The sequence below is a fragment of the Larimichthys crocea genome, chromosome III (genome assembly GCF_000972845.2).
Source record: "Larimichthys crocea isolate SSNF chromosome III, L_crocea_2.0, whole genome shotgun sequence".
Classification (NCBI taxonomy): Eukaryota; Metazoa; Chordata; class Actinopteri; family Sciaenidae; genus Larimichthys; species Larimichthys crocea.
Genome location: NC_040013.1, coordinates 20,999,321 through 21,023,940, shown reverse-complemented (window position 1 = coordinate 21,023,940; position 24,620 = coordinate 20,999,321). Strand labels below are relative to the sequence as shown.

Sequence of the window (24,620 nt, the reverse complement as noted above, 5' to 3'; positions counted from 1 at the left end):
CTGTCTGTCTGTCTGTCTGTCTGTCTGTCTGTCTGTCTATCTATTATAAGAATATTCATGTGTATTCATCCATCCATCCCACCCTCTTTTTACAGTACTACAGTGATTTGTCCAACTCAAACCAAGCCCATGATTGTTACATTCAAAATAAAGTTTGTTTGTACATTTTAAAATTGAGATTTATTGATATTCAGCAGTGTGCAAAGAAAAACAACAACAGACTGCAGAGTACAGTATGTTGACCAATGTATTACTTGTAATACTGGACATATCTATCTATCTATCTATCTATCTATCTATCTATCTATCTATTATAAGAATATTCATGTGTATTTATTCATCCATCCCACCCTCTGTTTACAGTACTACAGTGATTTGTCCAACTCGGACCAAGCCCATGATTGTTGACGTGGGCCAGCGTTTGCTGCATTCACTTACCGTCGGACATATCTGCATTGGACGGGCTTGAGTGTGAAAAAAAGAAAAAAAGAGAAAAGTGACGTGTAAAAAAAAACAAAAAAAAAACGGACCTGGGAGGTACTGTAAAAGGGTTTAATCAGACTCAGTTGTTTCCTTTCTATAAGAGTAGCCTTATCACTAGTTGATAGTGAACTTAAGCAGTAGCAATATGCATATGAGGTGTTTGGAAGTTTGCGATTTACGAGGCTAAAAGAGGAAGCGTTTCCAGCAGCGGCAGCGGCGGCAGAGGCGTAGCTGGTGTTTGGGACGTGTTCGTCTCTCTGCAGTGGCGTACATGACTGTCTGATAAGTGGCTGTCTCTCTTGTTTTTAAATACGAAGACGACTGAACCATGAGCAGAGGTATCTTCAACCCGGTTTTCATCCTTCTCCTCGTCGGGATCCAGCTCCTAGCGGCCCACGGTAAGCTAACTGCAATTCACGCTCGAGCTAACTTTGACCGTTAAAACGGTTAAAAACATGAATTCAAATTTAAACTGTAAACAAACAAAAAAAAGCAGAATAGATACAGGGTTTTTTATTTATTTATCACACGGCGTATGGTAATTCAGTGTGAGTTATTGGGCTGTTTTTGTCTGGAGAGGTGAAACGAGGACAGGAGCGGATGTCTTACGGGAAATCATGGTGAATCCCAGCCGAGGACAACAGGCAGGGAGGCGGGCAGGGAGGGAGGCATCGAGCCGGGGGTGTGTTTCTCTGTCATTTCTCGTCACATGTGTTGACTGTAGTGCTCAAACACGGTGGATGAAGTGATAAGGTTTAGTGTGGAAACATTACAGGGTTATAGTGTGAAGCTGTCTGAAAGGTGTATTTAGGCAGGAGAGCAGCTGTAACCTTGTAAACATAATCATAATTTAACCTGTCAAAAAACCTGGGCTCACATTTAGCTGATCACTTGATCTAAATGTGTCTTCTTTTTTTTTGGTGGGGTTTTCTCTGTTTCCTCTTTGTACTTCTCAGTATTACCCAATACACCTTGTGTGATGAAATCCTGCAGAGACAGAGAGAGAGAGACAGAGAGGGGAAAAAAGCATTATCATTATCAATGGACACAAATGAGATTATTATTATCTATGCAAATGCTGCTGCAAATGCACATGGCTGTTTTTTATTTTATTTTGATTCATTCATTTGACATAGATAAAACGTCACAAATGAAAACAGGATGCACAGCTAAGGTTTTGCCGCAGCCTCTCTATCATAGCCTTAATCTCTGGCAATTTATCATTTGCTTTAGGTGCTGTCGCATATATATTCAGTGGCGATGCAGTTGAAGATGTTTGAAGAGAAACTCCGCCGACACTGTCTTAGTTGTATAACAGATTTATTACAATAAGTTCAGTATTGTAGCAAGTAAAACATTACTTGGAGAGCCCCTGGCCGAATGATGAGACTCACCCAAACTAACCTTATATACTATGGAGGTAATTCTTTCCAAACATGCAGTCAAAATAGGCAACAGTATACTCTTATTTAAGAGAGGGACAGATAATGTTATGTCAAGACATATGATAGCAAAGGATGGTTAGATTAGATTAGATCTAACCTAATACCAGATGGTGACTTTCCAGCATCCCTATCCAATTGACCCCAAAGTCCAGAAGGCCTTAGAATACCAGCTAACCACACAAATAAGTGTCTCATGCAACCCATATATATAATAGTACTATTGTTAGTATGTAACTATGCATCTACTGTATGTGCAGACACCTCAGTGCCAAGACTGTTGCGCATGGACAAAAATCTTATTAGTGGTTCAATTAAAGAGGCAGCAAGCACTTATCCACTTCTGCACACTTGCTGTCAAAATGCATCTTCAGTGATGTGATCATAATAACAAAATAGATGCAGTAAAATAGCAAGGACAGGTTTGCTGTAAAGAATAAAAATATCTAACAGATACAACAAAATAAAACAACAGACATAATATGGAAAAGAAAATAATAAAAGACGAGAAGAGTGACAGTTAAAAGCAATGTTGAATGAATATTTTTTACGAGAAGAGTGACAGTTAAAAGCAATGTTGAATGAATATTTTTTGTTCTCAAAGCTTGCATCTATAGCTTTAGTTGGAGAATTTCTTGATTTTGTTGCCTAGTTCAGTTTTTGTTATTTATACCAGATCATAAAATGATAAAGTAGTAATCTAGACTGGTCTCAAACTATTAAGAGGCTTATAAACCATTTATATAACTGTAAAATGCCGGTGTGTATGTCTCTTTAGCAGAGTTCTGGATTAATTGTAATTTATTAATGGGTTGTTTCGGAAGCACTACAGTAGTCAAAACTACTGGAAATAAACACATGGAAGAGTTTTTTTTAGCATCCTGTTGGGATAGGAACGGCCATACATGTGCAGTATTTTTTCAATAAATGAAAACGGCTTTGGTCACCGTCTTTATGTGAGAACTGGGTATCTTTTTTTTTCACCAATTAGTTTAGGAAAGTTGGTCTGCATCTGCTTTTTTTCTCTGCAGCCAAACCAGTTGCTAAATTTTAAAGGTTTTGATCATCCCTTCTAATGAAATATATAACCGTGAGTCATAAGACATCACCTACAGGAAGCATGTACAATGTATGTACCCTGAGAAACGTTAGAGTGAAACCATTTAAAACAGAGAGGACGGCCTAATTCCTAATTTAACAATGATAGAAACGTATGAGGGCCGCCGTCATTTTGACAGATTAAGGGTGGTCTTCTGTCACGTCATTCACCTGTAACGCTGTCAGTTACCACATGTAGGCTGCCCTGTCCAGTTGGTGGTAGGTGTAGCATTGACCTAATAAGTGTGGATGTCGAACCGGCACATTATGGCGTTTATTTTACTAATTCATACCTTTCATACTTTTTAAAGTATTCAACTTTTTCCACATAAAAATTAATGGCACAACCTTCAAATCGTTCTACAAATCTTCAACACTACTTCTACATACTTTCAGCTACAGACTTCATTTAAACTTTAGTACACTATCATACTGTTTTTCAGCCAGCAGCAGCTAATGTTACAGAGCAGCCATGTCCCCTAGACATTATTACTGCCAAATCGGTGTCCAATGTTTTATTATTCTCACACCTGGGTTTTTTGGCACCTAACTACTCCTACAGAAACCATTCAAACATCACAACGTTCAGCTCATTTAGGACATGATGGCTAATATTTTACTAATTCGTACCATTCATACTTAACATAAAATATTCAGCATTTTCCATGTTCAGAATTTTACATTAAAATGAATGGCACAACCTTCAGATCTTTCTACAAACACTTTCAGCTTCCACTAATTCTACATTCTTTGTGCTACAGACTTCATTCAAACTTTAAACTGTACACAAGACTTTGTACTATTAAACTTGTCTTCAACCTTTTTTATTGCACGAGGCATTTCAGCAGAAGGTGTCTACGCCGCATTTTCCACAGGAAATGCAGTTTTTGAGTTTTCTAGCATGTACTGTGGGAGTTATTGTGCAGGTTGTTTTTGTTAGTTAATGACATGTCTTGTTATGAAGTTAAAACGAAATTTTATCAGACATCAAGTAAGTCTAACACAACATCTGGCCTTGAACACTTGCTGAAACAAACCCTGTTGGCATATATCATTCTCAATTTAACAGTAAGTAGATTTTCTACAGATTATTCTGTTCTGTACATCAAGTTGTCCAAATCTCTTGCTGTCCCACTCCAGCTCTAATATGAATCAGCCTGACTAAGAATTAATGGACGTAACTGAGGTGTGATAGCCCCCACAGTCTTCTATATGGCCAGTGTATGTTTTCCTGTTAAACATAGTTGTGGTCAAAGTTTCCCGACATTTGAAGGGAAATTTGTCCGGGGGATTGAAATCCTTTGAGAAGTAGTCACTTTGAACTGCTGCTCATGTCATTAGATGCCGACAAATTCTTGATACGTCTGCTTTTGTATTTATGAAAAGTAGGAAATCACTCCCAGCGAGCTGACTCAGTTAGTTTGGTCGTACTTTTTAGATAAAATTTACAACATAAGTCAGGAAAATCACTTCTATCACCGCCAGTGTAGAGTATTATAGCTGCACAGTGTGGGATAGGAAACTACACTTTGTAAGACTGAGAGTTCCTCAACTTCCTGTCAGTCACTGTGTATTGTGGTGATAGTGTGTGTACTAAGGGGGTCCTGTGGGCATATGCGTGGGTCGCTGGTATGATTTAAAATATCTGTATTGGTTTGAAGTTGCCACTGTGGCTTTCACAAGTTCTAGGTGTGTTTATACAGTGAAGAGTATGGTCATATAACAAGACGGGGTCGAGCCCAGAAGATTATGTTACGTCTTGATACATGAATCTTGTTATCTGGCTGATAACATTGAATGCATTCCCTGGGAGCCACATAAGTAATTGTGCTGAGTCACCGTGTACAATTTAACAGCAGAATGACTGGGACTTTCCAAGAAAATTTACACCCCCCTTTGAGTGTGCTTTCATTCTTCCGTTCCCATTGTTGTGGAGAACCATGGATGAGAAGGAGGACAATTAAGGCTGGATGTTAAACACAGAATGAAAACAGTTGAGTAGAGCTAAAACAAATGGTCGATTCATTGAATTGAATTTCAATAACTGATTCATTGTTTCAATATCTTTTCAGTTTTATTATTATTTTTATTTATTTGATTGGGTTTGGACCTAGCGGCAACCTCTGTGGCTGTGAAGTAAAGCCAATGCAAAAGTGCAGTTCCTCAAACGACAACTTAAGGGTTGGCTACAGAACGAGTCAATCTAAATAAGCCCCCGTATTGTAATGCCAAACTAACCCTAACCCCAACTGTACTGAGGATGATTGACAGGTAGGTGCCGTTACAGATGGTTTATTTGAGCAGTCGATGACCCGTCTGGGTGCTTAAACAAGATTAGCTTCAAAACAGCTCTTCAGAAACCTGCATACACTGTCCGTCCTTTATACTGTTAGAGGTTTGGAGCTGTTGATTGGGCAAAAAAAGAAAGTTTAAGACCCCAGTTTGGGCTTTAAAATATTTGTTATTTTGTGGCACTTTAAAGACCAAAATAAAAAATAATTGGTTCAGCTGCCTTGAACTGAAGGCGGCTTTAAAGGTGTGTTAGTCACAGTGGCATGATTTTAAAAAGGTTGGGTAGCGCACTCTGTACTGTTAAGGGTACCGACCGAGAACTGTTTTCAAGGAGGTTAATGTTGCATTAGGGTTTTTCCAGCATTAGTCAGGACTGTCGCAACCTTGAGACTCAAACATTTGAAACTTGACAGGCTCGTGCACCACATGAACTTTCTCACTCATGTATGTGCACGCTGGCACGACTGAGTTTGTGAGTCACTGTGGATTTGGGGTAAATCTTATCTCAAGAGACTTTCTCATCATTCCCAATAAGAAGTTATTTTTAGGTCAGTGTGCCTCTGCCACTAACCTACCCATTTTAGGCTGACTTAGGCTCTGATATCTGGAGTAATGACTTGAATACTATTTATGGGGATATAAGACGGTGTGTAAGCACTGCAGTAGTGCCTTGGAATAGAGAGAAGCTTTTTACAACTGAAAAAAGGTACTGCTATTGGTTCAAATATTCACTATATCCTGATTCATTTTGAATAAATCTCTTGTATCTCTGTGTTCTTGTGTGGCTGCTTATGTTCAGACAGTTAATGTTTTAACGTTTTCTCTTTGTATTTTTGGCGTGTCCCAGCAGGAAAGGAGGAAAAATAATTAAATGATATTTAGTCGAGCTAGTTCAGGCACTTTGTTGTGCATGTTGACTCACTGCCATGGCTTAGGGATACTCAATAAAGCCCTGCTACACCTAATATTTAGTTATACTTGTGTTTCTCGTGCTACAGGTCCAAATGTCTGCTGTGAACACAGTCTATGGCTGACAGTTAATATGGCTGAGACATTGTTGTGACAGAAAACTACGCGTCATGTAGCTTGCTGTTCTGTGTTGCTAAATAGCTGATGCATGATTTTGATATATATTTTGTAGTTTTGGCATTTTTCCTGATGTAGATGAACTCCATTGTGCAGTTTGTGTCTCTGTTGTTCTGTCGGTCTCATCTATTTTCTTACTTCCTTCTGCTTCACTTTTTTCACTTTTACGTGAGTGTCAGCGACTGTGGTCGGGCTGTAATCTCACTGTGACTGTGACAGAGAGAGAACAGAACTGCGGACGCATTTCCAGTCAGTCTGAGTCAATCTGAAAACGATTTACAGTATAAACAGAATCACAGAATTCAGTTTTCTTAAGAGATCAGAGGAAGAAACACTTGAATCATGAATAAATAAAGTGCTTAAGTTCAGAGATCACTTAAGCGATTTATGTGCACAGAATGCTAAACTTGCTGTGCAGACAAAAGAAACTTCTTTCTTTTTTCTATCTGAGCAGGAACTCTCCACAGCCTGAAGGTAGGACCTGAAACTCCCTCTGTAGCTGCAGCTGGTGGGAACAGGCTTATTCCCAAACAATGCCACAATACAGACAGACAGAACGGACTCAATGAAACGTTTACAGAACAGAGTTATTTTAGTTTGCACACTAAAAGAGTTCATTTTTCCTCAAGAAGTACCGTTGATTTACCGTTTTAGAAATTGCATCTACTTTTTGCGTGGTAGCTTGTTGTCAAACTCAGCACCCAAATACTTGATTATCCACCTGGGCATTTTCATTGCCCCTTAACATCTTCTGCTGTTTTGTGTTCGGTGCCGACTTCCTAAATGTCCCTGGTTTTAGACACATTTAGCTCAAAAGACTCCTTACACAATTTCCATGACACCAAGTCTTCAAATCAACTCATGTCCTAGTCCCTCTCTCCTTCTAGGAGGCTTCATCATGAGGAGCTGAATCATCAGCAAACTTCATCATGTGTCTGTTCTGGTATTTACTTAGTTACAGCTGTTTGTGTTCGGTGAAGATATCCTTCAGCCCAACCAGTCGATTACTGTAGCCAAAAAGATCTCGCATTAATAACAGGAAAAGTCTACAAACAAAAGCCTGGCAAGAGTCGTGGAAAAATAAAGGTCAGGACATAGAGGGTAAAGTAAACGCTGGACCTGCTGTAGAACAACCTGTTTTGTAATCTTTCTGAAGACCTCAATAACTAAAGATGTAAGAACAACAGGCCTGAAGATGTATAAGAAAGCGATCTGGACAATGGTTGAATGTTTTTATGTCACTGATACTGATAGGTGTCTTCAAGACCAAGAGACAAGCAGTCGAATACAACAAGTTGATCTTCAGTTGAAGATTTAATGTCAGCACTGAGGAGACCACAGGCAATCTCATCTAACATAGAAAGATACAGCCTTAATAAATGTTTGGCAAACTCCACATCTGGAACACCCTTCGCATTTCTCTGGACATCCTCCATTGTCACTCGAATCAGCACGTACACTGACCTTACCAGACTTACTTCCATACATCTTAACACAAATGCAAACTAACAGACACTTATCATCTTTTATATCTGTTGTTGCTGAAGAGATTTCAAGAAAATCACATGAAAAATACATCACAAATCTGAAGCATCATCGAATTTCATCAGGACTCGGGCTCTTTCTAAGAGATTAAAGATTGACTGAATTTCGTTGTGTGTTTGTACAATGACATTAAAGAAATCTGTAATCTCTTTACAATCGATGGGCCTGAACAACTTTAAAATGGTAATGGTGATGCCTAGAATTATTCTTGTTCTTTAACTCATCTCTCTGTTCTTCAAAAAGTGTCAGCCAGTTTTGTACATTAAGAGTTAAAACCATCAACACTGACTCCCTTCCTCCCCTCATGATGGCATCCTGTCAGCTTCATACCATTCCAGGTCACTCTTTAGTACGATTTAGAAAGACAGACAGACACTGAATTCAAGGACAACACTACACTGAGTTATATAGTAAAAGTACTGTAATGCCAACAGCTCTCAAAGTGTGGGACAACCTAAATGTACAGTATTGTAATGGCGTGTTCTGGGTGTGCACCGCACATTGCTGGACCTACTTTCACATCCTGCTATTACTTTCTGTGCAAGATAAACGTTTATCTTGCACAATAAGTGCATATAGGCCAGTTTTCCCATCTGCACCTTCGAGATGCAGAGCCTTCGTCCTGAAAGTCAACACTCACTGAGGCTTTTGGTCGATAAATCTAAACACAGCATCACAAAATGGTGTGTGCTCACAGAAAGTGTAGTTTGCTACATCGCAAAAGAAATGCTGCAAAAGGTACAAACTGCCTGCGAGAAAATATGTCACATGTCACAAACGGCAAGTCCAGAACTTTACAACAGAGCGAACGATGACACATTAAAGGAAAATGATGTGAACATGATATATTGTCATGTTGACAATAACATCGTTTATCGGCAATAATTTGTGGGACAGTTTATCGTCCCATGAATTTTTTTTGAAAGTGTGAGGAATGTTTGCAGCCATTTGTGTGTGTGTGTGTGTGTGTGTGTGTGTGTGTGTGTGTTGCAGCGACATCCTTTTTAGGTCTGATAGCATCTGTTCTCTCTTCCTGCTTCTGAAAGAGGATTTCGCTCTGTGCTGCTGTTTCTGTGACACAGAAACATGAATAACACGCTCCGTGTTTAGTAAATAATTTATGCTTTTGCTCAGTTTGGCGAGTTGTTCTCAAAGTTGACATTTTGACCTTTTTGTAACTGAGTCATCGAAATCAGTTACCCAATTTTAAGTTCAGATAATATATGATAAATAAACCGTAAAGGAGCTTTTACTGTACAAGCTGCTCTTTTTTCTGTGCAGATTGTGAACTCTTTCACGTGTTACTTATTTGAAGATTTAACATTAGGAAGTTCAGCATCTCTTTTTTTTTTTTTGTTGTTGTTGTTGTTGTTGTCATAATTCAAGATCTTTTGCATTTTAAACGACGATCAAACTGCTAGAAGATACAAACTGTGAAATAAGAAAATAAGGTGTTAGTCTACAGTGACATTGTGGTGACAGCCTCAGCGACCAAGTGTGCTGTCGCGGTTATCACCTTTCTTCCAGTACATGTGCCCTACTGCCTATCTGTGATTTCTCTTTCGCTCAAGTTGTTTTCGAGCGTCTTTCTGTGTTTGCGTGGGCGTATCTTATCACGTGCATGCACGTAAATGTTAGTTCACAGAGGAAATGAAACTGAAATGTACTTTTTTTTTTTTTTTTTCTCCCTTCTCTCTCATGAGATGCTTGATAACACAGGTGACTCATAAATTATGGGTGCTTGGGTGTATCTAATCCAAACGGTTTCTTGAACTTAAAAGTGCCACACCAGGCTTTAAAATCCCAAACACTGGGTGTCGGTTCAAATCCGACCTGTAGCCCTTTGCTGCATGTCATTCCCCGTCTCGACCTGTCACTTTTCAGCTGTCTCTATACAATAAAAACCTTGAAAAAGACCCCCAAAAAATCCCAAACACACTACCTTATTCAACTTTTCTAACATGTATAAAATGTCAGCGTCGTGTTAATCTGATGGTGTAGTCAACAAACTAGTTCAGCTCCATTTGATATTGACAGAGAAATTTGAGGACGACCAGTCCCACGGTGCCCTTCTGCTTCAGTAAAGCAGAACTAAACAACATTAAAATAGCTTTAGTATCTAACACAGTGTTTCTTCCCTGGGATGCCTTTTTTTTAAAGTAAATAATTATTTCATTGAAGATATTAATTAAATTAATTTAAAATGTAAATCTGCAGATCATTAGCAACCTCATACATCATCAAAATTCCTCTCATGGGTCAGCGAAAGGCTGGAGATCGCGAAAGATCGTACAGTGGTGTTTGTTCAGCAAGCGTGCAGAGTAGGATTGTTTTGACAAGTGATGATACAGGTTGCAAAAGTGTGGAGAAAGCGCTGGATGTCGGCTATCTAAAGGCTGACGGGTAGACGGGTGTGACTTGAGATTTTCACCGGATGTCATGAATGAAACGACATTGAACTAATGTGATGATATTAAATTGTGTAATTGTGTGTTATTGTGTGAACAAAACAATAAAAAAATCAGAAAGCTCAAAGGACGCAGAATAAGTTACTGGTATGTGGACACAATAGCAATGCTATGACGCATGTTCTTCCTGTAACACATGTTACAGGAAGAACATGTCAGTCTTGGATAAACCTGCAGTGGGTAAAGATCAGCCTTGCTTTCACAGTCTGTAGTGCTGCAAAGATCACATTTGAACTGTAAGTCCTTGCACTAAAGTGATGATCGGTTATCAAGGAAGGAAAACTGTGTTTTTTGTCTATGCTTCTGCTACTTTGGATTTGAGGAAGTCTGCGCTGTGAAGGAAGGCTTTTAGGAAATATCTTTTTTTTTTTCTGTCTAAGTTTCTGGTAAAGTAATAAAAAATCCACTGCAGGAGTGAAGCTCCCCCACCCCACAAGATAAAAAAATGGATCTGTGTCCATAATGAAAGCATTTCCTCTTATTATTCTCTTGGACTCTGATGTATTTTAGAGTTATGTAGGCCACTGTGCTTGTATGTGGGAAAACACTTAAACTGAATGAGGCTCACCAGGAGTGTACCGGCGCCATCTAGTGGCACATTTATGGTACTAACAACACTTGAACTTAGGCAAACTCTGATGATGAAAGCTCCTTTGTACATGGAAATGGTTTCTAAACACATTTCTGGAAACATTTCACCGCATGTGTCATTCTGTCATATGCAGCACTTCGCTTTGGTGGTCTGATGTAAACTTTGAATGCCTCAGACTATCTGCTGTTTGACATCTGTGTTTGTGTTTCCACAGTGGATCCACCGACCAGCGTGACGCTCGACTGTCACAATCTGGTCCACGTTGTCAAATGGAGTTACACTGAATTCTCCCCAGGACTTCAGTTCGAGATATATATCGGCAGCCTGCATGGGTTAGATATTAATGTTTTTCTTTGTACACTGCTGAATATCTGTTATTTTAAGATGTGCAAACAAACTTTATTTTAAACGTAACAATCATGGGCTTGGTTCAAGGGGAAATTAAGTTCAAATTATGTGATTATGTTTATGTACATATCCATCTGTAGGTTGGTGGGTGTGGATTAGATATTGTTTATTGTGCATAACAGATATTTAACCTGATATTTCTTATACTGCTTTATAACAAAGCATGTATTGACTGTTTACACACATGTACAGCAGATCCTATACATTTTTTATACTTTGTTAAGACTTGTGATTATAGTTTATACCATAAGTCCCAAAAATACTGATCATACATTTCCCATAATGCACCCTTTTTCTAATGGACCCTTGCTACTTGGTAATACTTAACATCTTTCAAACTCCACACCTCTTTCTGACGCCTGTGTTTGAGTCCCATGACAGTTTTACATCAAATCCTTGAGTCAGTTCAGTTCCATAGATTCAGGACATTTTTTCACTGAAAGCTACTTGTCGGTGTGCCGTGAAATCATGTCCTCAGTTTTCTTGTTATTAAACGAATGACATCAATCAACAAACACATCCACATGGTATTAAACAGAGACCAAACACATGTACTCAATCAAATACACTTAAAGATGTGAATGACAAACATAATTCAGATTACTTTGTCTTGAAAAAGTTTCTCTTGTTTTATTTATTTCCTCAGTGCTGCCAAACTGAATTTGGTGGACTCACCTAATCTACAAACTAATTTCTCACTTGACACTGATCCAGCTGACACCTATACTCTTGAGGTATCTGCTGTGATTGGCCCGAATAAGTCTGACGAAGCGCCACCTAAAGGAATCCAGTTCAGCTACAACAAGAACTCACCAGCATCTAAGAAATGTGAGTAGTCAATATTCACAGTGCTTCAAATGAGATTTCCTGAATACAGAAAATAACTAAGTTAACTCCTTTTTATGAGGAGGAAATGCAGACAGTGTGTTTGTTAGGCCTTGGCCATGCGTAAACATAAACATAACCTATGTCATAACACACACAGAACAATCTGTGGCTGCTATCCCAGAGTTAGAGTAAAGATTAGCTTTTCATCATCTCAGTATGTCTTCAACACAATGTTCACTCAACTCACGATTAAGTCATGGTCATGTTGGTTTCCAGGTTTTATGGATTTACCAGCGGTCAATGTCACCGTCATGCCGGATGGCTACGCCCAGTTCAGCTTCATGCATCCCTGGTTGTTGTACGGAGATAAGATCCCTGTTCCAAAACCTACGAAGAAGAAGAGACACAACGCACGCTCTGAAGTCATCCCCGAATTTAGCTACGAAGTAGTCGTCGTCAGCAAGGTCAGACTGCACACAGATTCACACCTTTTTATGACACCATGAGGACACTGATATAGTATATTAATTTCAACTGCTTGCTTGTACAAAAGGGGACATCCAAAACGTTCGATTGTAACGAGAGAGAGTGCGAGGATGAGCTTTTGGTGGATCCTAAAGAGGAGAAACTCTGCCTGAAGATCTCGGGAGACATGGCGAGAATGGCTGTACGAGGCACGCAAGAATACTGCGCCATGCCGGCAACAGCGCTACCTGCGGAAGATGGTTGGTACATTTTTATTTTTAATTCAGTTAACTTTGTTTTTGTGCTGCTATGGTTGTTAGTTAAGCTGAAACTTAATGTGTAAACTGATAGATCAGGGGTGTCGGACTCCAAAATTGAAAACGGGGACTATGTGCAAATTAAAAAACAAACAAAACATATTTAGGGTAGAGTCAGATGTTTGGCACCTTTTCGTAGCTACCACTTCATCTATGTTTGAGGTTCTGTGCTCTGGAAACCGTGAAGGTGTGCAACAGTGAGACAACTCCTTCAAAGCTGCTCACACAGGTTTGTGCAGAGCATTTCAGCAGCATTGTTTCAGGGATGGAGCATGGAAACTGTGCAGCGCCCACAGAGTTGTACTTTGCATTACATCAGAGATCCATTTGCTCCATTTGGAGGTTCGCAGGTGCTCTGCTAATCGCCAAGTTAACTCTGTGCCAAGGGTGCATCAGTTTAACAGCCATTTGCGCAGTTGGAAACACAGTGGTAGAGACGTGCTTGTCTGGAAAGTTTCCTTACTGCATCTGAGTCTCCACAGGGAGACAAAAGTCCCTTCAAGAAACCCCAGTGAATCAGAGCTACGGGTTTCTTTGGTTAGGCTGTGTGTGTATTTATGGCTATTATTCTGTCTGTCAATGTATTTACTTATTTATTTCCGTCTGTTTTGTCTAGATTACATGTACGTCATCTACATCGTGGTCCCCCTCGTGGTTTTAATTGCATTGGCTTTCATCCTCTTCTTGGTGTACAAAAAAGTGACCAGACCCTCATCTTCTCTTCCAGCCGCTATGGTATGCATGTTCAACTTTGGTTTTATTAGATGAGCCTCTATTGAGTTTGAATATGCTATAAAACACTGGTTCTCAAACTATGGTTCATGTACCACTGGTTGTACGCAAACTCGTTTAATCTTACAATTCCTTTTTGTGTCTTTTAAAGACGTTTAAGGATCATCTGTGGCGAACCGTTGTACGGGATCGAGACCAAGTCTCTGTACCAGAGGTGGAGCCTGCCTCGCCCACGCCTCTGCTTCAATCCACAGAATTCCCACCTGCTCCTACTTCCTCTACTGAGTATGAAGTCCGTGAACGCATTGGGGTCTTGACAGACTGCAATGGTGTGTGTGACGATGAAGAGATAGGGAATAATGAAGGATGTGGGTACACGCAAGGCGGCAATTTGGATGAAGATGACGGGGAAACAAAAGTTGAGCCCTCGGGTTATGAAAGCCGGCCGGTGGTTGATTAGGCACAGGATGAACAGGCTGAGGGCTAACGTCGCTTAAAATGAGCATTGCGTTGAACAATATCAACAGCAACATGACGGGGGAGTTGTGTTATTTGATTTTCTGTTGTTGTTCTTGTCAAACGACATCCATGCCAAGTAAAAACAGAATCAGGAACTTCTCATTTGCTCAGTGTTAATTTTGACTAAGAACGTGCAATTAGGCAACTAAGTAATTAAACTTTGCTGCCCTCGCTTAGTCACTGCGGTCAGAATAAAGTACATAATACAGCCTTCCCCCCCATACGCTAATGCCCTCACTGTTTGTACTTGATGTTGTAGACATCAATCAATCAAAATTTTATTTGTACAGCCCAAACTCACAAAGTACATTTGCCTCGGAGGGCTTTACAATCTGTACAGGGAGTGACACCCTCTGTCCTTAGACCGTCGGGTCGAGTGAGGAAAAACTTGCCCATAAAAAATCCTTTAACAGGGAAAAAAGGTGGAAGAGCCACAGAGGAGGGATCCCTCTCCCAGGACAGACAGACGTGCAATAGATGTCACGTGTACAAACAAAACACAAACATAACGACGCTTGTATGCGAGAAAGCGTCTCATATGCGCAATACATTACGTTCATGTGGCAGATGCTTATGGCCAACGTGCATGCCGTACATACTGCATCAACAAGCTTTCATGATATGCTCGAGCATTGGATGTAATCTTGGGTTAGAGAAAGTTTGTAATATACAACGGGAACTATCTACCCTCAGACTACTTTCCAGCCCTCACTGTAATTAGTCATACACAGTGATTTAACAGTGCTTCATCTCCGGTAATAAATATATAATAGTAATCATATTAGTAATAACAACCATATCCGTCTGTCATACAGTAATATCTGTGTATGGTTTCCATGTATTACATTACTATACTCATCGGTCACTGTGCTCACTGTGGAATAGTATGTCTGAATACTTCAAATGTCCTTTTGTATATTTGCACTTCTGTGTTCTTGCAGTTAACTTCCGTAATGTGACTTTTTTTTTCGGAGTGAAATGGAACATTTGGGTCGGCTTTTGTTACAAGAGCGATTTAGTCTTTTAGATTTAGACGTATGTGAAGGGGGCAGTGTTTACCTCCAAGTTCACCTCCCTTAGCTGCTGGTGGAGAATGAGGATAACAAGGGGGCAGGAGTAAATAATCCACTGGAAATACTGCAGTTGTACAGTGTGTTACTTTGTTTTGATAAATCTCTGAAGACCCCGCCAGTTTTCAAAAAAATGACATTTTATTTGGCAAAGAATTAACACAGGATTAGAATGTATTTTGTTTGTTTCACTTGTTTTTTTTTTTATTAATGCAGTTTAAAAACTGTTCTCATTAAATGAGAATGAGGTGACGTGATGTTGCAATCTTTGTGCTGACTGTGTATTTTGATTTATCTCCTTGTCATTTATTTTTATTTTGGTGCTAGACCTGTTTTATATTTCCATGTTCAGAGTGCTCGGTATGTAAGAATACACAGCCTTAAACGTGAAACGTGCCAGCATCTGGGACAAGAGAGAAACCTATAATTTCAAATTAAATTTATGCCTCTGGTAACAGAGCAATTGTGCTTTTTATATGTGCAAATTATCCAGTAACTTCAAACAGGGAGCATTTAGTTACCAGTAAATTTAGTTTTTTTTAAGTGAGGAGAGTTACATAGTTTAAATATGTAGTTTCAGATGTCAGGCGTGCTGAAACGTTTTTCAAACACAGGTTGTGTTGTATCATTTGGGTGCAAAATGGTACTATGTTCCATTGACTGATGTCCTGTGTATTTCACTCATTAGTTAATATTCTAATTTGTTTTTCCACGAGAAACATCAAGTCAACATTTGTACAGCCATGTTTGAGTTCGTATTTAGATTTTAGAAAGGTGACCAGCACATTTAGTTGATTCTCTAACTTGGTCAATGCTCTTATCTCTGTATCCAGCTGCTTATCTCTGTGCCTTCAACACACGTGTCAGTACTCAATTAAAATGTGTACTTCCTGCTTTTTTATCTTTGTGTCCTTTATCAGATTGATACATTAAATATGTAGCCACAGTTTCCGCAAAACATTTTATGTACCTCACACATAAAAATTCCAGAATACAGTAAAAAGTCAATTAAACTGTGTGTAAAGGCAATTCTGAGATTTCTTTGAAAACACATTAAATATGTTGGAAAATAGTTGCTGAAAACATGTGAAAAGACTTTGAACGATGTATTACTGAAATGCGGAGTTAGAGGTTAAAACAGTTTTCAGTTCAGGGTTTTGTGGGCGGTCCTTAAAGGGTGGCTCGATGACACGCTGAGGCCACCCTGAGCATACCCCTGCACCCCGAGCAGAAAGACGGAGATGAATTCATCTCGCTCAGAGTGTTTCAAAGTTAGTCATGTCATTTTCTGAACTCGTCTGACACGTTTAAGTCACTTCGAAATTACTGCTTGACTGCTCCCAAGAGTGGGCTTGTCCTTAGCACATACAGCAGACACACCCCCACAGTCCTGGAGCTGAGAATACTGCTAATTTTTACCTGATTTTGACACCTCGTTTCATAAACTTGTCGATGTTTTTAATCATTAGAATTTGTCTGGGTGGTTAATAACACTTTCTTCTTTAGTCTGACATACACACGAACAAAATTTTGGACTAACAATAAAGTTCTTTGGATATATACCAAGTACACATATTTCTGTTTCATCAGGCACCCTCACTCCAGCAATATCAGATTTAAAAAAAATTATATATTGGACAGTCACACACACAGTCACAGAGTACACTTTCCTCCTACACTGTAAAAAAAGAAACCGGTAAAAATAATCTTATCGTACCAAAATTTACATATAAAGTCACATTTTACAGTGAAAAACTGCCAAACCATGACAGTAATGAGTATGCTATTAAATATTACGGTGTTTCACTGTATATTTAACTGTCTCTACTATAAAATATTACTTTATTTGGTATAATGTCCCTTAAAATGCGGTATAAATAAAGTTTCTGAGATGTGACTATTTAACTGTATACAGAAAAAAACACAGCCATATTTATTGGTATATTTTACGGTATTTGACTGTCGTGGTTATTTTCAGCCTTAATGGGAGGTCTGATACTGATGTCTGCTCAATATTCACCCAGCCTCTGTTAAAAAACAGAACACGACAGAGGGTCAACAATAAAGAGACGTTTTATAGATCTAAACTGAAGTTGTTGATCATCGTGTGACCCAAATATTAACGTCCCAGATCTTCTTCTGTTGTGTGTTTACCAAATTACTGTACGTGCTGTCTGTGAAAGGAAGGGAAGTTGGTATTTCAGTGTAGTTATTGGCGCTGACACACTATTCAAATCACTACATCAGATTCCGTCCCGTAGCGTAAGGGAAGAATCACTCGTCAGGATGTCATGACATGACATTTCAGCAATCCACTTCCTCCAAGAGCGGTAATTTGAGCGACAAGGGAGACCTCGTTTGTGTCTGTTAGTTATGTTTCCTTCCTCTTCTGTGTGTGGTGGTTTTGGTTTCCAGTAACGTCGATAACAGAACTCACTATCAGGTGTGTATCCTCAACTGATCATCAGTTAATAAGTCCTGAACACAAGTAGGTTTTATCAGCACCACTGCTCAGAATGTCTTAGTTTGAACTGAATACATTTTTATACAGTTCTCAACTCAACTCAACTCAACTTTATTTATAAAGCCCTTTAAAAACAGCTGCAGCTGACACAAAGTGCTGTACATAAAATAGAACATGAAATAAGACACATAAAACAAAGAACAATATAAAAACAATAATAAACGATAAAACAATGTTAAAATAATATTAAAGCAAAAACAGAAACAGAGTCTCATGCTGGGTTAAAAGCCAAGGAATAAAAATGGGTCTTATCAATGTACTACTGTACTACTGATACTTGGTAGCTGCACACTATAATTATACTATTATACATACACTATAATAATTTTAGCATTTCAACTATTTATCCTTCATCTAAACTAAACTTCTGGCTATTCTAACCATCCAATACTCTCAGTTAACAGTTCCAACTAGTCATCCATACCCTTTAGTCTCTTATTTAAACTATTTACCCACAATTTTAACTGACTGCTTGAACCTTTCATCCTCTACTTTTAGGTAAGTATTTTAACCTTTCATCCTCTACTTTTAGTTAACTAGTTTAACCTTTTAAATCTAGATGTATGGACTTGTCACGCCTTTTTTTAAAGGTTAATTTTTGTCACTTTCTTCCATCATTCTGAGTGTGAGAGAGACAAAGGTTGCTGAAGTGGTATCAGTTCTGCAGGACATAAAGGTTGTACTAATATTACTTTGACTGAATTAACACAATAGACCTAACTACATCTATTACAAGTTGAAAGATCTGATTAAAAGCCTGTTCACTTCTAACAAAGAGTTGCAGTCCAACTGTAACAATGTAAAATATTAATTTTTAATTTGCAGGATTGTCTCAGCGGCTTCTGTATATATTTATAAATACATTAACAATAATTAACATGAAGTGGAAACATGAAGTGAGTGTAAAGAAGTAGACGCCACCCGTCCTTCTCTCTCTAACAGCTAATTGTTGCACCGTCATTGATGTTTGTGATGTAAGACATTTCTAGTGAACTGTTGAGGTTTCCAGTAACATGTTCTAGCAGAGGCTAGAACATTTGTAAAGTAATCCGTCAGTGTTTTGTTAACCTGTCACGTGTTAAATGCATCCATGCATCACGGAAAGGGGAAGTCGACCGCGTGTAAAAAGGTGGTGGCATTGTCGATCAGTCCAGTGTGCCTTGTTGTTTTTGTCGTCCACCTGCAGCAGCATCAACACCATGAACCGTCTGCTGCTCGGAGCCGTGCTGCTGGAGAACCTGAGCGTCACAGTGCAAGGTAACCTCTTGTATATTTTTACATACACATGTGGTTTATTGTCTGATCAGTCTGATCAAATCTCTCTCTATCACTGCTCATGTTTTGGAAAAAAACACTTGGCTGACTTTCATGTTAAACTATGCATACTTGTCAATCATCTGCCTTATCCAAACATCATGTGTTATATATACATATATATATATTTTGTTTGAGCTTAAGAAGAACAAAGTTTTACTTACTTTAGTGTCCGGTAGAGAATGACACCTGCTGAAACAAAATAAATGATTTCGAGGAACTGAACTGAACAATTTGTGGGTGTCAGGAACAGTGGCACGCATCGATGAGGCTGCAGCGTGAAAAGTCTGAGAAACTTCCTGAGCAGAAAAATCTTAAAACAGTTTTGGAAAAAAAATCTGATTTGTCTTTTTAAAAATCACTGATCCCAAAATACACCAAAGAAACTGTTGTTGTATCTTAAATGTGATCGATTGATTTGCGAATCCTTCTTAACCTGCAGGTTGTTTCATTTTGGGGTTTTTTAGAGATAAAGAATAGATGACCTGGACCACAGTGTTAATGTTTATCAGTCTTCGAGAGTCATGGAAACACTCAGGAAACCTCTTCTCTCCATTGAACTCTTTATCTAATTTCAGAGGATCCATTTTAATGTGATGGATTAAATTAGTTGCAATGGACCATTACTAGACAGACAGATGTTGCAACAGTCTGTACAAAGCCTCACATAAATACACAGATATATAGATATATATATAATCATACATACAAACCACAAACATAATTGTTTAATACAGCATAATTTTTGTACCCATCTGTAACTTTCAGCACATGGCGGTTACCGGTGCAGTGACAGTAGGGACAATACTTACACCACAGGATTAGTTGAGGGGGTGGCTCTATACCGTGTGCTCTGTCTTGAGGTCTGAAAGGTTGGGGATTGTGAGGCTGTGGTGTGTGAAAGGTGTGAGTTTGTTTCCGGTGGAGGCAGGTTACGTTAAAAACGCAGGACGAGCAGCAGTGACAAAGTGTTTGAGTTTACAGATGGCAGCTTCTCCACCGTTATTATTTGACCTTTAATCGACTCATAAACAACTGTTTGTATCTATGACTTCCTCAGTTCCCGTGATGCTCGCACCGCCCACTAAGGTGAGGTTCAACTCTTTGGACTATAAAAACATCCTAGTGTGGACTCCGCCCACAAACAGCACCACCCTGCAGTACTACGTCCAGTGGAAGATGTGAGTGTAGAAATACTCTGTTACAAGTAAAAGATCTGAGTACTATGATTCATGTTTCACTGGACATTTCTCTGTTTATCCCCCAGTTATGGAGAGCCTCAGTGGCTGGACGTGAAAGGCTGTCAGGGGATCCAGAGGCACCACTGTGACCTCAGCGCCGTGACCTCTGATACCAGAGAGTGGTACTACGCTAGAGTACATGCCTCCTCTCTGCCCGCCAGCAAGTCAGACTGGGCCCTCTCCCCGAGATTCAGCCCACGCTGGGACAGTGAGTGTTCATACACCTCCTCCTGTCAACATTAAATCTACTTTAAAGTTAAGAAACGTAACTTAAAAGATATAATTTAATGAAATATATGTACATACATACACTGCAGTCACTTTATTATACTAGCAATTGAGCCGTGTCTTTCTATATCAGCATCAGAATCTCGACTAATGTGCAACAAAAAAAATACACTCCTGTTCTTTTTAGTTAAAAAGCTACAAAATAAACGTTCTGATTCCTGATTAACTAACGAGATCCTCATCTCTGCAGCCGTCATCAGCCCTCCTGTGCTGAGGCTGAACGTCACAGAGGAAGGGATTGTGGTCCGCGTGAAGCCGCCCAAACCGAACGTCCGGAAGATGCACAGCAGTCTGCAATACAAGATCTACCTCATACACACCAGTGGAGAGGAGGTACGCACACACACACACACACACACAAAGGAATATGGCGCCCTGCACGCCCCCTGAAGGAGCTGTTGACCAGCTTGTCAAGTCTCTCTCTGTGTCTCTTTATACTGTCGTCGTTGCATCAACCTAATCTTTAAATCTTTGAAAAATGGCGCTCAGTTGGATTTACAATTGCTGGTGTCTCCTAAATGAGTCTTTTTACATCACATAGAAAATATTTGGCCCTCCAAGTGTCGCCATTAAAGTACAGCAGCGGTACACAGAGACGGGTACTCCTGATCTGCAGTCTCAGCCTCTTTCTTACTCTTTGGCTGCTGAGTTTTTTTTCTTAATAGAGCGACACTGATGGTAAACAGTGAAATTTGTCACATTGACACATTGTGTAGCGTGAAGTGTCAGAGCACTAGCAATGGAAACTGAGTGGTACTGAGTGGTACTGAGTGGGTTGACTTTATCACGCTATACAGATTTTTAATTTTGAATTTCGGATTTGATAATTGTTTTGCTTGGTGTTGGAGTTGTGTTTGGTCCGTGTAAATATGAGCAGAGTTTCTCTTGCTTCATTAAATGTGCAAAATGACTGCATTGTTATGTGATCAGTACAGACCCCAGGGTCCCCCAACGGACCGTCACACTGATCACGGACACGTGCACACTTAACGTGACGACGTATCAGACTGATGCTGAAACAAAAAAAGGGAGCTCATTGTTTTATGTATCAGACTGATGCTGAAACAAAAAAAGGGAGCTCATTGTTTTATTTCCTTCAAAATATATTTTTTAATTATTTTATTTCATTAACCTTAGAACAATTTGAGAACCAGTGGACCTGGAGATATTTTTCATTCTTGATTAATCTGTAAATTGTTTCTTTAGTAGTCTAATCTACAAAGTGAAAAACGTGTCTTCTCGTGTTGAGAGATTCAGTTTATGATCTAAAACATCAAATCCTCACTTTAGAGAATCGGATGATGTTGATCAGGTATATCAAAAACACTTTGCATATTAAATGCCACGTTAGAAACTAGAAGAGGAAGAAGAAGGCCGAGGCGGCGGAAGAGGAAGAGCAGAAGAACAATAACAACAACGAATAGAGAAGAACAAATTTGTCCTTTAAGGCTCGATTTACTGTCGTGTTGTCCAACTAAAATAAAACATTTCCTTATAACTCATCATCTGTCTCTCTCCTCTTCAGGAGGTGTATAAGCTGGACTGCTGTTCCAACAAGCTGCCTCTGAAGGAGCTGAACCAAAAGGCCGTGTACTGCCTCCAAGCCCAGACCATTATCCTGCTGCAGGCCAAGAGCAGCGCTCGTGGCTCTTTGAAATGTGTCTCCACGCTCTGATCACACAGGTATCACCTCATTAACGTCTCCAGTTTTGCAGAAGCGACTTCAATCCGTGAGAATATGTTACAAGCGTGTATCTTTGTGCGATTGTTGTCTGTGCTGCACACGGACCAGCTGGACAGTATCGTTAGCGAGTGAAAGGTAACCTCCTGGTTGTGACAAAGGATTACCAAATGAGAAGTCAAGTATCAGCTGTCGCAGAACAATCGCCCGAGGCAGTGAGACAGAAAGAGGGAGGGAAAATGAAACTCCTGGAGGAGAAATCTTAGCACAATGACTATAATTACCTCTGCTCACTCCACCCTTTTTCACTATTTTTAGTTCAGCGACGGACGTGCAGCGCGGTGATAATGTCATCGTGGAGTCTTTGTGCAGCTCATTAATCTTTTCTCCGTTGTCTTCTCCTTCTCTTTGCTGTAGACATCCTCCAACATGATACCCTGAATGTCTGGACTCCATCACTCCAGCTTTAACTCTCCATCGCTACCTCGACAGCTGCAGCCATAAATATCCGTGCCAGTAAAAGTGATGCACTTTATTATTAAAAGCATTAATCAATAATCAAATGTACCTTTGTCTATGTTCAAACTCTTTGATTTACCTCCAGTACAGCCAGGCTCAGGCTGGTTTGTATCTCCACCCGTGAGGATCGATAAATACACTTTGAGCAAAGAGCTTTCTTTAAAACTGTGCCAGAATAGTGACAAATAATGGGAGCTTTACTATGACGTACTAAGCTGACACTGATCAGACACACGACTTTGAGAATGTGTCACAACGAATGTATTTGCTGCATTTCAAAATAAAAGCCAAAGGTGCTGTTTACCCTGCTTAATTCTGTCTCCTTTAACCTGTATCACCTCTGAAGACTAAACGTGGCCACAAACCTTTACAAAGAAGTTTCACTTTACAAACTTCCTAAAACAGCTGGCTGCCGTAGTTTTTCACAGACTCAAACAGAACAGTGAATTTGTTGAGGACTATTTTAAGCCAGGGATGAATACACTTTAACACACTAGCTAAAATGATGCAGGTCAGTGCTTCACCCTATGATGCCCAAGTTCATGGTAATAAAGCACGGTATCACCAAATGCAATGAAAATACAGACTCAACCTTTAACACTACTGCCATAAAATCATATCAAACAGTTAAAAAGCTTGTTTTGAATCATTAAAGATGGTTTATAACTAGTGTAAACTGTAATATAATTTAAACAGTCAACCCTCAGTACAGTTGTCATGAACAGAGAAATATATAGAGACCAAAACTGTTTTATTGTACCAGGCTGTAAACATTTTTATTTCTGCTGAGAAGTTGGACGTTTGAACACTTATGAAGACTGACTCGTGCTGCAGGCAGCCTCTAGTGGCTGTTTGAGGAACTCCAGTTTTTTGGCTCTTGTCCAATTAACTTAACTTACTTCGTTGAAACTGTTTTATAAATGTGCATTAATGCATCAGAACCGATGATAACACTAGGGAACACAATTTTCGTTGAGTTAGGTCTGACAGCTGTTTTTAACTAAACTGATCTGAGTTTTTCTCTATCACATCAAGTTTGAACTATAGGATCCCTGTTTTCTTAAAAAATATATAAAAAATACTGTACTTAACAGACATGTGCTTGTCTTCACTAAACAAAAGAAACAAACCATTGGGATACCAAATGCCAACTTTTCACGAGTTCCTTTGGTCCACATCCGTAAACTCTCGACACACTGCTTGCACACTTTGTGAGGGGGCCATGGCTTGTCTTGATCACAGAGTTTCACTTTGAAATATACAAAATATGCTTGTTAGACAAATGCACTGATGTTTGCTTTCCTCTGACTTGGAATGGTGAAACTAGCACAAATATATCAAAAGGAGTCAGGGTTGTTCAGGCATTTATGACGAGAAGTAGCAGGAGCAGACATGATCTGGAACAAAGGAAATATATACACCTATGTAAATAAAACACTAAGATGGAATAGTTACAAGCTTTGAAAACTACAAAAACAGCATCAAACCAAATAGAACTTGGTAGAACAGTGGTGTGCCCATGGTAGTACTGGTAGTACTGACCTATTGGGAGCTGCACACACCTCTCACCACTCTGTCTCAACTGTGACTGCACAAACAAGTTGCCACGTAGCTGTAGATGAGTCCAATTGTAATCAGCTGGCAAGTCTTACTACAGCTGATCAGTGGAGTTTTGCTTATCTGGAGCTGTGGAGAAAAAACTTGACGT

General features: G+C 39.4%; 2 protein-coding genes across 2 annotated transcripts; both read left to right on the top strand.

Moving 5' to 3' along the window:
- The first annotated feature begins 561 nt into the window (after positions 1-561).
- On the top strand, positions 562-14,568 carry ifngr1l (interferon gamma receptor 1-like). Its single transcript, NM_001360841.2, has 7 exons — positions 562-881; positions 11,221-11,338; positions 12,061-12,242; positions 12,519-12,706; positions 12,796-12,967; positions 13,641-13,759; positions 13,908-14,568. Exons 1-7 carry the CDS (start codon positions 812-814, stop codon positions 14,214-14,216), a joined length of 1,158 nt encoding a protein of 385 aa, NP_001347770.2. The 5' UTR covers positions 562-811; the 3' UTR covers positions 14,217-14,568.
- A 3,443-nt stretch (positions 14,569-18,011) lies between these two features.
- On the top strand, positions 18,012-23,215 carry il22ra2 (interleukin 22 receptor, alpha 2). The gene is made up of 6 exons (XM_010746062.3): positions 18,012-19,126; positions 20,244-20,364; positions 20,451-20,632; positions 20,903-21,045; positions 22,238-22,395; positions 22,811-23,215. The coding sequence occupies exons 1-5, from the start codon at positions 18,952-18,954 to the stop codon at positions 22,385-22,387; spliced, it is 771 nt and encodes a 256-aa protein (XP_010744364.3). The 5' UTR covers positions 18,012-18,951; the 3' UTR covers positions 22,388-22,395; positions 22,811-23,215.
- Positions 23,216-24,620: the final 1,405 nt, after the last annotated feature.